This window comes from Geotrypetes seraphini, chromosome 3 (assembly GCF_902459505.1).
Source record: "Geotrypetes seraphini chromosome 3, aGeoSer1.1, whole genome shotgun sequence".
Taxonomy (NCBI): domain Eukaryota; kingdom Metazoa; phylum Chordata; class Amphibia; order Gymnophiona; family Dermophiidae; genus Geotrypetes; species Geotrypetes seraphini.
This window is the reverse complement of record NC_047086.1, coordinates 323223602-323239371: the sequence shown is the minus strand read 5'-3', so window position 1 is coordinate 323239371 and position 15770 is coordinate 323223602. Positions and strand designations below refer to the sequence as shown.

At 46.1% G+C, this 15770-nt stretch overlaps 1 protein-coding gene across 1 annotated transcript; it reads right to left on the bottom strand.

Annotated features, from left to right (window-relative positions):
• Window positions 1-49: 49 nt before the first annotated feature.
• Window positions 50-14831, bottom strand: LOC117356749 (protein PET117 homolog, mitochondrial). Its single transcript, XM_033936377.1, has 2 exons — window positions 14459-14831; window positions 50-224 (listed from the first exon to the last, which is right to left on the bottom strand). The coding sequence occupies exons 1-2, from the start codon at window positions 14552-14554 to the stop codon at window positions 84-86; spliced, it is 237 nt and encodes a 78-aa protein (XP_033792268.1). The 5' UTR covers window positions 14555-14831; the 3' UTR covers window positions 50-83.
• Window positions 14832-15770: the final 939 nt, after the last annotated feature.

Sequence of the window (15770 nt, the reverse complement as noted above, 5' to 3'; positions counted from 1 at the left end):
CTGTACAGGAATGAATACCAAAAACTTTATTAAGTGTATAAACCATTTCATGGATTCTGAAACTTGAATTCAGTTCTATGACATCAAAGTTGTTTGGATGCAAGTGTTTTCTCCCTCTCCGTTTCAAGATGTCTGGTCAAAACAATCTGCTCTTCAAGAAGACGAAGGTTTTCTTGCTTACGAATTTGTCTTTCAAGGTCTCTGACCACCCCTTCACGGAGTCTCTACAAAAGAAAGACAAAACTGTAAGTACTCTCTAAATTGCTGACATCCAGTCTTATGACGACATGCCTAGTGGCTCAAAATAAAGGAGTTCTTAGCTGAATGGTTCTAATTCCACACTCTGAAGTATAATTTAATTTGTATTTTGCTCACATCTTTTTCAGTAGCAGCTCAAGGTTTGTTACAACAGTTTATATCATACAAGCCTAATCCTAATGCCATCTCCTACTCTCACTAATTAAGAAAATAAAAGACAGGATACGATAAAAACAAACAATAAAATCAGATTTTCAACATGTTTATTCATATTTCTAGACCGTTCTTGACTAAAACATCAAAATAAGTCCACAGGCATCATACTATACATGGCCCATCCACCAGCCTTATCATTGCCCCAGTTCCCCAATAACTCTCAAAGGAGCCTCCATGGAAGCAGTTAAGGGCTTCCTCTTCCCACCAAGATGATGTCAGCAGGGAAGGGATAAGAGTCGGCAACAGACTGGAACAGGGCTCAGCGCCAAAGCTCCTTGTGGAAAACAGCACCTTTAGAATGATAACATTCCGGCTTTTGGTCCTCAGCTATTGATCATTTGATTTTGCTCACTTGCCAAAACAGTATTAAAAGTTAAAAAAAAGAAAAAAAGTTTGTGTCACAAGGGCAGTCATTTCAGCTGGTAAGTGATCTTTTGACTTTGTGCTCCTAGAACCAGACAGAGAAACAGGATTAGAGAAGCAAATTGTTTTAGTAAAACAGTTGATGCAAAAAAAGGATGACATTATAGAATTAGATAACCACACCGAAAAAGGAAAGTCTACAAAGCTAAAAGCAAACAAACAATGAGACAGTGAATCCTACCAGGTGCTGCTTGAACAAATACTTTTGTTCAGAAAGTTTTCTCAAGAAACTGTTAAGAAGGCAGGTGGGTAAAAATTTACAGAGACATGAATGGCTCCAAATAAATATTACTGAAATCTTGTGTCAACATTGAACTCTCTAGAGCAGTGGCTCCCAACCCTGTCCTGGAGGACCACCAGCAAGTTGGGTTTTCAGGATAGCCCTAATGAATATGCATTCATATTCATTAGGGCTATCCCAAATACCTGACTGGCTGATGGTCCTCCAGGAAATGGTTGGGAATCACTGCTCTAGAGGGTGCTTTTTTTTTTTCTTTATGCAAGTGGTTCTGGTTGGGAGTGGATTTACTCAAATTATTATGGATGGTGATCTCAACCCTCATATGGATTTAATTCTAGATAGACAATTCAAAATGTATACAAAACAAAGTCTTAGAAGCCAATATTGATGGGTTTATCGGATCCTTGGCATATACAACATCCTTCTGAGAAGTATATGCAGTTCATCCAGCATCACAAGCTATTGAAAAACTGGCTGAAATTACATCACCTCAATCCTTTCTGTTATTCATCTTCCAATCATTTTGACTATTACAACTTTTCTTTACATTGCCCCCTCTAATCTTAATTATATATGTTGATGGGACTTGCTAGAAGGCACAGTGGCAGAACTAGTAAAAAAAAAAAAAAAAAAAAAGAGGATAAGTAAAAACTAGATTCTCTAGATGCAATGCATTCCACCTTAAAAGAGCCACTGCTTCAGGGAGATCCAGAGGATTTAACTCTATTAAAAGCCTCATGGAGGATCCAAGATGGCCACACTCACCTGATACTCTGAGGATCCCATCTGAAGGTTTCTTTTTGCCTGAAAATTTTCCTCTTAAGTTTGCTCTCTCCATTTGGAGGGGGTCATTTTTTCCTTCATTAGGCTGAAACGTCACGGCAAGAGCTCCGTTGGAGCCTCACGGTGCTCCGAGACTGCTTCATTGGGCTCGATGGATAACTTTCTGTGGAGGTTGCAACAGGAGATGATGACGTCAGGAGGACGCCCGCAGGAGACGCCTGCAGGGAGTGGAAGCGTGGCGACTATCCAGGGCCTTGATACTACTAAGCCCCGACTTTAGAACTCCTCCTTCTCAACTATTGACCTGCAGCCGAGTTTGGTGGTGTCCCTTCCCCAGGAGGCTTTGGAATCAACTCCGGTGGACTTCGTTTCTTCCCCCATAATTGGGGGAGAGACAGTGAAGACTTCTGCTTCTTTACCAACTTCTGAACAGAAGCAGAACCTTGATGGTGCTTCATTGGATGAGGGGCAAAAGGGTGAGAACCTTTTACTGTGCAATTACAGATATGGACCTTTGATAAACCCTCTGAGGTAATCTTGGAATCATTATGGGATTTAGTAGCGAACTTGGGTAAGACTTTATGCCATCAAATTCAATGTATGGGTAGAAGGACAGATAGACAAGAAGAAGAATTGAAAGAATTAAAGGTTGAAATAAATCCTTTAAAGTCTCGGATAGATAAGACTGAAAAAGATTTAGCTGAGATACGTCAGACTCAGGAGACTATAATTAAGGATAATACAAATATGAGGAGAAAGATAGAAGCATTGGAAAACAATTTCCAGAATAATAACTTACGATTCTTGAATTTTCCCCAGGAAATGTTAAAAATATATTTTTGGGAAGTTTTATTAATATCAGAAGATTTAATTCTTCCTCTCTCTCAAGTGTATTATTTACCAATAAAAAGACAACAGGATCAGCAAAGCTCTAATCAGAATGAAAGACAGTTGATATCTCAACCATTTGGGGGACCTCTGATAGAGAGGCAGCTAAATCTTCAACGTTAGTGGCTTCTGTGATACTTTTGCCAGATAAAATTTGGATTTAGAAGCTATTCATGAAAAACAGACAAAGAATTTTTAGGGTTCAAAATACAGATATTTCCAGATGTTTCTCGAGATACACAAAGACGTCAGTTTTTGATTTTGAAACTGGGCATTACCCTTATAGGAGGGACTTTTTACTTGAAATATCCCTGTAAATGCATAGTAAGATATCAATCTACTAAATATGTATTTTTTTGAATCTTCTCATCTGTCTGCTTTAATATCCATCTGTCTGCTATAATTGAGGACTTTAGAAGACATCATGGCATTTTGATAGATGTGACGTCCGCATTTGTCCATAGTTTTCCCTTCCCTGCCAGGAGGAACGGTGGCATAAACCTTGGAAGGATGGCACCTCTTCAAGGAGGACTCAACAAACAGGGATTGATGAGATAACTGCGAGTTGTCAAATCCCTTACGATGCACAGTTTTATACCTAGAGTCCAATTTTCCTGGAACAGCTGGTATGGAAAAAGGTGTCTCCATGCATCGACCAAAAGTCTGATTCAAAAGCTTATGAAGAGGAAGCTTAAGTGACTCTGCTGGAGGCTGAGGAAGATGCATGACTTCGAGATACTCCTTAGAGTATTTGGAGCCAATATCTAATTGAAGATCCAAGTCCAAAGCCATCTGACGAAGAAAAGATGAGAAAGATAGTTGATCTGCCAATGCTTTGCCTCGAGAAGGACTCGAGGACGTCGAGGAAACCTGGGTCGAAGTTGAAGCTTCGGCAGGAAAAAAGGCATCAAAGGAATATGGTGACTTGGACGAGGCAATCGAAACTGCTACATCCTTGAGGTTCGGCATTGGAGACTTCGAACGAGGAGTCGGTGGTCTAGTCAAAGTAGGGGTAGATCAAGGCTTAGTTGAAAAAGGTCATTCTTTAGAAGAACTAGGCCTGGAAGGATGCCTCGATAAAAGCCTCGATCGTCGGTGAGAACTGTGCCTGGAAGCAGATCTCGAAGATCGAGGAGACTTCGCCTCGGAGACAGAAGTAGCCGATGTTATCAAAGAATGGATAGGACTGGAGGCTGTAGATCGAAGCTCCAGAGGCTTGATGGAGGAACCTCGATGCACTCCCAAAGACTCTGTTCCTTGTATAGAGTGTGAGGATTCCTGCCGAGGCACTTGCAAAGATTCTGCTCCTTGCTTCACGTGCTTAGATGCCAGAACAGACACTCGCAGAGACTCTGCTCCCTGCAAAGAGTGTGTAAGCTCAGACTGAGGCAAAGGAAGCGGCTTGACCTCGCGGGAATCTGCTGAATGCCCAGGCTGGATAAGAGGAAGAAGCTTCGGTCCCATATTAGTAAGGAACTGAATGAATTGCTTCTCCAACATGGTCTGGAAAGAAGTCGGCAAGGATGGATCCGCATCTGAAACCGGACCACCTGCTTTGGCTGGAGGTTCCCCCGATGCAGTGTGAGTGTGCTTCGACATGGAAGTCTTAGGCACTTTAATCACTACCACTGGAACTGTCTGCTGAGCTATCTGACCTGAGGAAACAGGGGAAGATACAGCAGATGTTGTCAAAGAAAGAGCCGCTGCAAACGACGAAGGTCTGATGAGGCTTGAGGTGGAAGCAGTAGAAGCAGGAGGGACCTCAGTAGGAGTCGAGGCCGAGGTCGCCTTTGAAGTCGAGGGATCAGAAGAAGAATCCATCCCGAAGAGCTTGTCCACCAAAATACAACGACGGTTGAAAGCTCGAGGTTGAAGCGTAGCACAGTGCAGGCACGACTTCGGATGATGTTTCGGCCCAAGGCACTTGAGGCAGCGACAGTGTGGGTCTGTAAGAGAAATCGCCCACTTCTTGAAGCCCGTGACAGGCCGGGACATAGAAGTAAAAATAGCCGCCGCAAGATCGAAGCCCTTGGGGTTGTGGCCGAGTAGTCTGTCCCAGCAAACGGACAGAAGATGAAAAAAAATTTTTTTTTAGACTAAAAATGAAAGAAATAAAATAAGAACAGCGATTCGTGAGGAAAAAAATACAAACCACGGTTCAGAGAAGGCACAAAGTAATGAAGTTAAACGCAGAGAGTCAAAGACGGACTTCTCGGCTCAGCGGAAAACTGAGAACTGAGGAAGACACTGGCGCATGCGCAGTGCGGTCGACTCGAAACTTCGAGTTTCTTCAAGCAAGTCTTTTTGTGAGACATCCGCATCCGAGCTCCATCAATGTCATCACCCATATGTGAGAATAGGCTGCCTGCTTGTCCTGGGATAATTAATGCTTGGTATGAATAATTGAAAATTGATAAATAAAATAATAATAATTTAAAAAAGCGCCTCATTCATCTACTCAGTGTATGGCTTCTAGAAAGAATGCCAATAAAGCACAGTTACTTACCGTAACAGGTGTTATCCAGGGACAGCAGGCAGATATTCTTAACGCATGGGTGACGTCACCGACGGAGCCCCGGTACGGACACTTTTAACTAGAAAGTTCTAGTTGGCCGCACCGCACATGCGTGAGTGCCTTCCCGCTTGACGGAGGAGAGCGTGGTCCCCAGTTAAGATAAGCCAGCTAAGAAGCCAACCCGGGGAGGAGGGTGGGATGTAAGAATATCTGCCTGCTGTCCCTGGATAACACCTGTTACGGTAAGTAACTGTGCTTTATCCCAGGACAAGCAGGCAGCATATTCTTAACGCATGGGTGACCTCCAAGCTAACAGAGAGGGAGGAGGGATGGTTGGCCATTAGGAAAATAAATTATGTAACACAGATTGGCCGAAGTGTCCATCCCGTCTGGAGAAGGTATCCAGACAGTAGTGAGTAGTGAACGTGTGAACTGAGGACCAAGTGGCAGCCTTGCAGATTTCCTCGATGGGAGTGGAACGGAGGAAAGCCACAGAAGCAGCCATAGCTCTGACCCTGTGGGCCGTGACAGCACCTTCCAGTGAAAGACCGGCCCGAGCATAACAGAACGCAATGCAGGCAGCAAGCCAGTTGGAAAGCGTCCGTTTAGAGACAGGACGACCTAGACGGTTAGGGTCGAAGGACAAAAAGAGCTGAGAGGACGAGCGGTGAGCCCTGGTACGGTCAAGGTAGTATGCAAGGGCACGCTTACAGTCCAGTGTGTGCAACGCCTGTTCCCCAGGATGAGAATGGGGCTTAGGGAAAAAGACAGGCAACACAATAGATTGGTTAAGGTGAAAATCCGAGACCACCTTGGGAAGGAATTTAGGATGGGTACGCAGAACCACCTTGTCATGGTGAAAAACAGTGAAAGGTGGGTCGGCAACCAGTGCATGCAGCTCACTAACCCTCCTGGCAGAGGTGATGGCAATGAGGAAAAGCACCTTCCAGGTAAGAAATTTGAGCGAAGTTGTGGCAAGAGGCTCAAAGGGAGGTTTCATGAGGGCAGATAAAACCACATTCAGGTCCCAGACGACTGGAGGAGGCTTCAGAGGTGGTTTGACATTGAAGAGGCCTCTCATGAATCGGGAAACCAGGGGATGAGCCGTGAGAGGTTTTCCGAGGATAGGCTCATGAAACGCTGTGATGGCACTGAGGTGGACTCTGATTGAGGTATTCTTGAGGCCAGCGTCGGACAGAGAGAGCAAATAGTCCAGTACAGTTTCCACCGCCAAAGAGGTGGGATCGTGGTGATGTAGGAGACACCAAGAGGAGAACCGGGTCCACTTCTGATGGTAACATTGGAGGGTGGCCGGTTTCCTGGAGGCATCCAAAATGCGATGGACAGGCTGAGACAGATTCTCTGGAGAGGTTAGCCCAAGAGAAACCAAGCTGTCAGGTGGAGCGAGGACAGATTGGGAAGCAGTAGATACTGATGCTGCTGTGTAAGTAGAGTAGGAAACACAGGAAGAGGAATGGGTTCTCTGGAGCTGAGCTGGAGCAGGAGGGAGAACCAGTGTTGACAAGGCCACCGGGGGGCGATGAGAATCATGGTGGCTCTGTCCCTGCGGAGTTTGAATAACGTCCGCAACATCAGAGGCAGTGGGGGAAAGGCATAGAGGAACCGATCCGTCCAGTTGAGCAGGAATGCATCCGGGGCCAGACTATGCGGGGAGAAGAGTCTGGAACAGAAGTGGGGCAGCTGATGGTTGTGAGGAGCTGCAAAGAGGTCCACCTGAGGAGTGCCCCACCGAGCAAAGATGGAGCGGAGTGTGGGAGGATCCAGCGTCCACTCGTGAGGTTGAAGGACGTGGCTGAGATTGTCGGCCAGGGAGTTCTGTTCGCCCTGGATGTAGACAGCCTTGAGGAAGAGACTGTGGGCCGTGGCCCAGGTCCAGATGCGGATGGCCTCCTGACAGAGGAGGGGTGATCCGGTGCCGCCTTGTTTGTTTATGTAGTACATGGCGACCTGGTTGTCTGTGCACAGGAGGAGAACCTGAGGGTAGAGAAGGTGCTGGAAGGCCTTGAGAGCATAGAACATGGCTCTGAGTTCCAGGAAATTGATATGATGTTGACGCTCCTGAGGGGTCCGGAGTCCTTGGGTGCGAAGATCCCCCATGTGAGCTCCCCATGCATAGGGGGAAGCATCCGTGGTTATGATCATGGAGTGAGGGGGTAGATGAAAGAGTAGACCCCTGGAAAGATTGGAGGAGTTCAACCACCATCGAAGAGATCGCTGAAGAGACGATGTCACAGAGATGGGATGAGAAAGAGGATCCGTGGTCTGTGACCATTGGTTGGCTAGAGTCCATTGAGGTGTCCTGAGGTGGAGTCGTGCCAGAGGAAGCACATGGACCGTCGAGGCCATATGGCCCAGGAGGACCATCATCTGCCGAGCTGGGATGGAATGATGAAGGAGCACCTGACGACAGAGGTGGAGCAGGGTCCGTTGTCGGTCGGAGGGGAGAAACGCCCTCATCACAGTGGTGTCGAGAACTGCGCCAATGAACTGAAGTCACTGTGTGGGAAGCAGGTACGACTTGGGGTAGTTGATCTCGAACCCCAGGAGATGGAGGAAAGAGATGGTGTGTTGAGTGGCTTGTAGCACAAGCGGAGACGTAGGTGCTTTCACCAACCAATCGTCCAAGTAGGGGAACACCTGGAGGTTGTGAGACCTGAGGAAGGCCACTACCACAATAAGGCACTTGGTGAACACCCTGGGCGATGATGCGAGACCAAAGGGTAGCACTTTGTACTGATAGTGACGGTGCTGGATCTGAAACCGTAGGTAGCGACGTGAAGTCGGATTGATTGGAATGTGAGTGTAGGCCTCTTTGAGGTCTAGGGAACATAGCCAGTCGTGTTGTGAGAGAAGAGGGTAAAGCGTGGCAAGGGAGAGCATTCTGAACTTTTCCTTGACCAGACACTTGTTGAGGTCCCGGAGATCGAGGATGGGACGAAGGTCTCCTGTCTTCTTGGGAACCAGGAAGTAGCGGGAGTAGAATCCCTGACCCCTTTGGTCCGAAGGCACCTCTTCGATGGCATTGAGAAGGAGGGATTGGACCTCCCTCAGGAGGAGGAGGGATTGGGAGGAGTGAGAAGCAGACTCTATGGGAGGATTGTCTGGTGGAAGAGTCTGGAAGTTGAGAGAGTAGCCGTGGCGAATGATGTTGAGGACCCACTGGTCCGAAGTGATGACCTCCCAACGGCTGAGGAAGAGATGGAGGCGTCCTCCGATAGGCTGAGGAAGAGGTAGCGATGGTGGGAGACAGGCTATGCCCTGGAGAAAAGAGTCAAAAGGGTTGAGACGGTTTTGATGGAGGAAGAGGCTTGGCAGGTTGATGAGACTGGGACCGAGCCTGAGGTTGATGCTGGTGACGAGGACGGCGAGACTGCTGTTGAGGTGGGTTGAGAGGTCTGGCCAAGAACCTGCGCTGGTAGGAAGATTGCTGTCTGTAGGGGCGAGCAGGTGGAGTCTTCTTTTTAGGTTTGACCAGAGTATCCCACCTGGTCTCGTGTGCTGAGAGTTTCTGGGTTGTCGAGTCCAGGGACTCCCCGAAGAGTTCGTCACCAAGACAAGGTGCGTTAGCCAGGCGGTCTTGGTGGTAATGTCAAGGTCAGAGACTCTCAGCCAGGCCAAACGGCGCATAGCAACAGCCATGGCAGATGCTCGAGAGGTCAGCTCAAACGAGTCATAAATGGAACGAACCATGAACTTCCTGAGTTGGAGTAGGCTGGAAATTTGCTGCTGGAAAAGGGGGACCTTACGTTCAGGAAGGTATTTTTGTAAGGAGGAGAGTTGTTGCACCAGATGCTTCATATAGAAGGAGAAGTGGAAGGTGTAATTGTTTGCTCTATTGGCTAACATTGCATTTTGGAAAAGGCGCTTACCAAACTTATCCATAGTTTTTCCCTCTCTGCCAGGAGGGATGGAGGCATAGACACTGGAACCCTGAGATTTCTTCAAGGTGGACTCCACCAGGAGAGATTCGTGGGGCAATTGAGGCTTGTCAAACCCTGGGATTGGAATGACCCGGTACAAGCTATCCAGTTTGCGAGGGGCCCCGGGAACAGTGAGGGGAGTCTCCCAGTTTTTATAAAAAGTTTCCCGTAAGATGTCGTGGACGGGCAACTTCAGAAATTCCTTGGGAGGTTGCTCAAAGTCTAGGGCATCGAGAAAAGCCTGAGACTTTTTAGAGTCGGACTCTAAGGGGATAGAAAGAGCTGCTGACATCTCCCTAAGGAATTTGGAGAAAGAGGACTGTTCCGGTTTTGAAACGGTGTCAGCCATGGAGGGTTCTTCGTCGGTCGACGAAGCGTCCTCCTCGGTACCGTGCGGGGAGTCTTCCCATAAGTCCGGGTCCCTAACGTCGGGGTGTGCACATCTGGACATCGGTGTGGAAGGCTCGGTATGGCGGGTCTTTGAGAGAGACTTGCCTGAGCGCACCGAGGCGGTACCGGGAGAGGAAGACCGGTGTCGTTCCTGGGACCGGGAAGGGTCGGCAGCAGCACGGGTATGCAGTGTAGGTGGTTCAGCCGAGAGCACCGGCATGGAAGTATTAAATCGGTACCGAGGGGGTCGACACCGATGGGACAGTGCGAGGCTCGGACCGGTCCTGTACCGGAAGGTGTGGGGCCAGCAGCGCCGGCAACAGTTGTTGTAGTTGTTGCTGCAGCTGCTCCTGTAATTGGGATTGGAGTATGGCCGCGATGCGGTCATCCAGGGGGGGCACCGGTACCGCTTTTTTCTTCTTCGGTACCATAGGTGCCGCTCTACGCTCCGGCGATGAGGAGGCCGATGACGAGGCACTCACCGATATCGGAGCAGAGCGTTTACGGGGTCGGTGCGGTGCCGGAAGGGTCGGCGTCGCGACCGTGGCAGGAGGGCGTTCTAGGGAAGTGGAAGGCTTCTTAGCCGGCTTACCTGGGCCCAGCGACCCCGAAGAATGATCCGGTGGCGTCGACGTCGTCAGTGCCGACTTTTGAGGTGCCGTCGACGTTGCGGCAGATTCCATCGCAGATCCGATACCGAACAGAATATTTTGCTGGATCTGCCTATTTTTTAATGTGCGCTTTTTAAGCGTAGCACAGCGGGTGCAGGTGTCAGCCCGATGCTCTGGACCCAAGCACTGCAGGCACCAATTGTGCGGGTCGGTGAGAGAGATCGGGCGTGCACACCACTGGCACTTCTTAAAGCCCGGTTGAGGGGGCATGAAGGGAAACACGGCCTCCGCAAAATCGAATCCGGAGGCCTGTATGGTGGCAACAGGCCCCGCTGGGGCCGGCCAGAAAAATACAGAAAACTCGACGAGAGTTTTTTTTTTTTTTGAAAGTAAAAATAAGGAATCAGAAAAGAAAGAGAATAAAACCGAAAAAATTTTACGCGAGCGGGAAGGCAGAAAACTCGTTTTCAACGGCTGTTGAAAAAACATGTGTCTTCTTCGCTCCGCGGAAACGAAGAAACTGGGGACCACGCTCTCCTCCGTCGAGCGGGAAGGCACTCGCACATGCGCGGTGCGGCCAACTAGAACTTTCTAGTTAAAAGTGTCCGTACCGGGGCTCCATCGGTGACGTCACCCATGCGTTAAGAATATGCTGCCTGCTTGTCCTGGGATAAAATCCCAGATCATTATTTGGGAGTGGAGTGATCACCAACGGACCCACCCTACAATAGTCAGGCCTCCTGCAACCAGCCACAGAATCTATTTTGGGGTTTTTTAACTGAATTGGTTTGCAGAACCTGGGCTCTTTTCATTAATATTTTGGAGACCATGGATCAACTTTAGCAAGCAGAGAAAAAAGGTACTAGAATTCAGTACTCCATGTACCCCCTGAAAAAAAAATCCCACCTCTACTAAGATGGATAGGTGCAGGGTCTGATGCTTTTTAAATTTATTTACCACCCCTTTTATAAAACTGCACTGCTCCCGACACTCATAAGAACTCTATGATTATCAGGAGCAGCGCAGAGCATTCAGTGTGCCAGCCTGTGCTAAAAACCACTTTTGCGGTTTGTAAAGGAGGGGGTGGAGGTTAATGGGATATATTAACTGCCTTTATGAAGAGATTCAACCCAGGAGGTATACAGCAGGTATAATTCAACATAAAATCTTAACAAACGGATCTCTTAGCTGAGCGGCTCGTCTCAGGAACTCTCATCAAATAATTGCCTGCTTCCTTTAAAGATAGCATTTACCTCTAAGAATGCCAAAACAGAGGGGCTGTAGTGCTGCTGGAGCCTTGCAGCGTCCTGGCCCTTCCAACCTCGGCAAAATTGAGGAGCTCTTGCGACAAATGCAGGATATCGCTGGGGCGTCGGCATGCCCACTGGAGACGCTCCATTGCGAGACGGAAGCGGTATCCCTGGGCTTGGAGACCACCTTAAGCCCCGATGCCAGAGCACTTCCTCCTCCTCCTTAGACCACCAGCTCCCCGCAGACAGAGGAGCCATCGGAAGACGGTGTGCGATTCTCTCCAGAGGCCATTGAAATCATGGAGGGGAGTATGGAGTTGGACTCCCTGCGTTTCCAGGGGAGTCCTGTGGAGACTGGGGATTTGCCAACTTCGCAAAAAGGAGAGCCTTATTCATGAGGAGATACTGGTTGGTGGAAATGCTGTTAACACAAAACTTTCTTCTTTACCAGAAAACCCCCGAGAGGTAACTCTTGAGGCTATATGGGATTTTGTTGCAGATATAGCTAAATCAATCAAGCCCCAGCTAGTTCAGATGGAGCATAAAGTAAATACTCAAGAAATGGATATTAAGAACTTTAAAGCTGAATTACAAGAATTAAAAAATTCAACGCTGAACTTTTCTCAAGATACAAAAGTTTCTAAACAAACTATAGACACATTAGTGAGAGATAATATTAATCTGAGAAGAAAATTGGAGTCTTTAGAAAATTTATCTCGTAATAACAATCTCAGACTAATTAATTTTCCCTGAATTGCGGCAGTAACTCCTAGAGAAAATGTTGGAACGTTATATGATAGAAGTGTTAGAAATTTCAAAGGAATTACTGTTACTCCTCACTCAAGCTTATTACCTACCTATTAAAAAGGAAGAACAAGTAAAAGTAAAGGAAAATGATCAACAGCAGGGAAGTGGCAACACCGGCAACACTTCTTCTTACAGTAGCCTTGGCACCAAATAAGAATTGGTTATTAACACTTCTTTTAAAAAAAAAAAAAAATAATAATAATAATAATTTCTTGGGTATAAAATTCTAATGTTTCCAGATCTAGCATGAGACACACAAAAACATCGACATGAATTCTTGATTTTAAAGCCAGGTGTTACTGCTCTTGTGGCGACCTTTTTTCTTCGTCACCCTTGTAAATGTGTGATACAATATCAAATGCAAAAATATGTTTTCGTTGATCCTAGCCAGCCGACGTCCTTCTTGTCAGGGGCCCGCCTGAAAGAAGGGAAGATATGAGTTCTCTCTGATTTGTTAAGATATCCTTTTTCAGCTAATAGAACTACTTGTTTTCTTTTATAATTAATGTTTTTCTTATTACTAATATGCTCGCTGATTCTACTTCTTGGATCTTATTTTGAGGACTTGAGCCGAAGTTAAGCTAACATTTTCTTATTATAGTAGATTATATCTGTATAGTTTGTACTGTATTTTATTTTCAGCTTAACTTTATCTTTCTGTACAAGTGGATACTTGATAAGATATTGAAAAATTGATAAATAATAAAAAAATCTTAAAATTGTTAACAGCATAACAGTAGTAAAAAGACCAAATATAAACATAAATCCAAATGAATGAGGTAAAGTCAAAATCAGTAAATTGAAATTTAATAAGACTAGCATAAAACAATTTTAAAAATATACTTATTAATAGCACATTGAAATTCAAATAATAGGGATATAGTACATACTAAAAGGGAGACATACTTATGAAGCATCTAATGAGTACAAATCAGAAATTCAAATAACAGATATGACAGTAATGCTTTTCTATAAAACAGCTTATCCTATAGCCAAGGGATCGAAACAAACAAACATAGAAACATGATGGCAAATAAAGGCAAAATGGCCAATCTAGTCTGCCCAGCTGCAGGGTGACTAACTTAAGGAAAAATTGCACATGAAGTCAGAAAAGCTGTAGGAAAATAATCTCAGCTAAAGTAGGAGTGGATTAGCAAGTTCTGCTACAGTATGTGTAGCCGATATTAAACGAGATGCCTAACCCATAGTTTATAATGGATTTGGAGAATTCTGCTTTTACCCATTTTAGTAGAGAATTTTGTGCAGTATAAGCAGCAGATCTTCCAGATTTGATACATTTCACCTTTATAAAACAGATATGCAGCTTCTATCTTTTACCCAGCATGGTAAAACTGGATTCAAAATGCTCCACGTTAATGGAATAGCCTTAAGATGAACAACATACAAATTCAGCAGCAACTATAATGTGAAATATATCTAATCTGGTTTACAAAAATAAGTAAAAGCTGGATCAAGATTTCATCCTTTCAGGAAAAAAAAAAGGCTCAACTCCTGAATCTGACAGCTGGCCTTAGATTGGTTATAGAGCACCCACGAGAAAGATTTGCATGCATAATCTATAATCACTATTGTATGCAAATTTAACTCATTACACTATGGCTATCCCAAAAACAAGACTACCCTGAAGGTTTCCTAGACACACATGGCTAAACTAAGACAGCCAACTGGATCTAGATTCACAGGATGGGCTTGATCCGATGCTGGGTTGATCTAGTTGAATGCAGCGACTTGTAGTTCTGATTTCCCCACTGCCGTCACTAAGAAAAGGAAGACTACAAGTCCCAGCATGCACTAGGGTACACCCAGGACTGGATCAACTTTGTCTAGCAAATCTGACTGCCAGGTTTTCAGCTTTAAGCTATGCATATGCAATTGCATTTATTCTCAACATCCTTTACTCCCAAAAAGCGTATGAGAAATATCTGTATTGATGGCGCTCCAAAACTGTCTCTTTAAATCTTAAAATTAATTTTATTTCCTTTCACGTGCAAAACATTATAGCCCCTTAAAAAACAACAACCCTGCTTTATTGAGTAAAAAAAAAAAAAAAGGAGGCAGCAGTGGTACTTAACCTATAAACGCGAAGGTCCCTCCCCCTGGGCGCCCGCACTCACCTCTCTCTCCAGTTTCTGCTTCACGTGTACGCCCGCCACCGTGGCCGCCGTCAGCAGCAACGACACGCCCAGCACCACCTTAGAGACCATAGACATCCCTGGCGGTGGTACTCGGAGAAAGCCCTCCACCGGTAACGTAACAGCGTTCGGACAGCACGCACCATGCGCGTGCCCCCTCCGTGTCTGCACGCAGCCTTCTTTTGCTCCGCCCCGCGCTCACTCTCCCAGGCAGAAGTAATCGATAATCTAGTCGACGTTCTCTTCCTCGGGGTTTTCCGGCCGAGCTTGTGCTTTCTAGCGTCACCACGCGCTTCTCGTCTTCCAAGCAGTTTAAAGAACTACTAACGCGAGCGCTGATTCGATAGCGTGCTGGGCGCATGCCTGGAGAGGCGCGAATTTAAGTATGCGATTGCTGTACCTTAAGTTCAGTGGGGAAAAGCAAATATAGGCAATCACCGGGTTAAAAACGAGTTACAATTTTAAAGCTGTTGTTAAGTCAAAGTTGTATGTAACTCAGAACTTGTAGATTTAAAGATTCTTGCTGCTTACCTCTGCTCCCAACTGACAAAAGGGTCAACTGTCCCAGTTCCCTCTAAGGTACAGCATGCACAACCATATACCGTTATTAATGTGGCCATGCATCATTCTTAAATCTGCTGTAGGTCCCTCTAAGGTACAGCATGCACAACCATATACCGTTATTAATGTGGCCATGCATCATTCTTAAATCTGCTGTAGGAGAAGAGTAGAAGTTTATGCAACTGCGTTCTTAAGTTTGAGTCGTACTTAAGTCGGGCATAACTTTTATTTATTCAGTTTTCTATACCGTTCTTCCAGGAGAGCTCAGAACGGTTTACATGAATTTATTCAGGTACTCAAGCATTTTTCCCTGTTTGTCCTGACAGGCTCACAGTCTATGTAATGGACCTGGGGCAATGGGGGATTAAGTGGCTTGCCCAGGGTCACAAGGAGTAAGGTGGGATTGAACCCACAACCATAGTCTGCTGATGCTGTAGCTTTAACCACTGCACCACACTCTCCTGGGGACTGCCTGTACTATGTCTACCCAGCTCTGACCCAGTGCCCTTTCACTGCTGGATCCTGAATGTTCATTCCTGGCAGCTATTTTTAACAGTTTTTAGAGAGGGCTACTTTTGTTAACAGGGATACATGTTTGTGAATAGGTCAAAATAGGGTAACTAGACATCTAGATTTCCCTGGACATGTCCGGACAGCTTTTCAAAACCTGATACTTTGCCTTCCTGCCCAACAAACAGGCGGGGATGGGTGGAACTGAGTGGGCCTGGAGGCG

Bases quoted from the DNA above. Each gene is read 5' to 3' on its own strand.
- LOC117356749 (XM_033936377.1), bottom strand. From the start codon at position 14,554: ATGTCTATGGTCTCTAAGGTGGTGCTGGGCGTGTCGTTGCTGCTGACG. The intron at 225-14,458 runs GTGAGTGCGGGC...TTTCTTTTGTAG, and splicing joins AGCAGAAACTGGAGAGAGAG to AGACTCCGTGAAGGGGTGGT.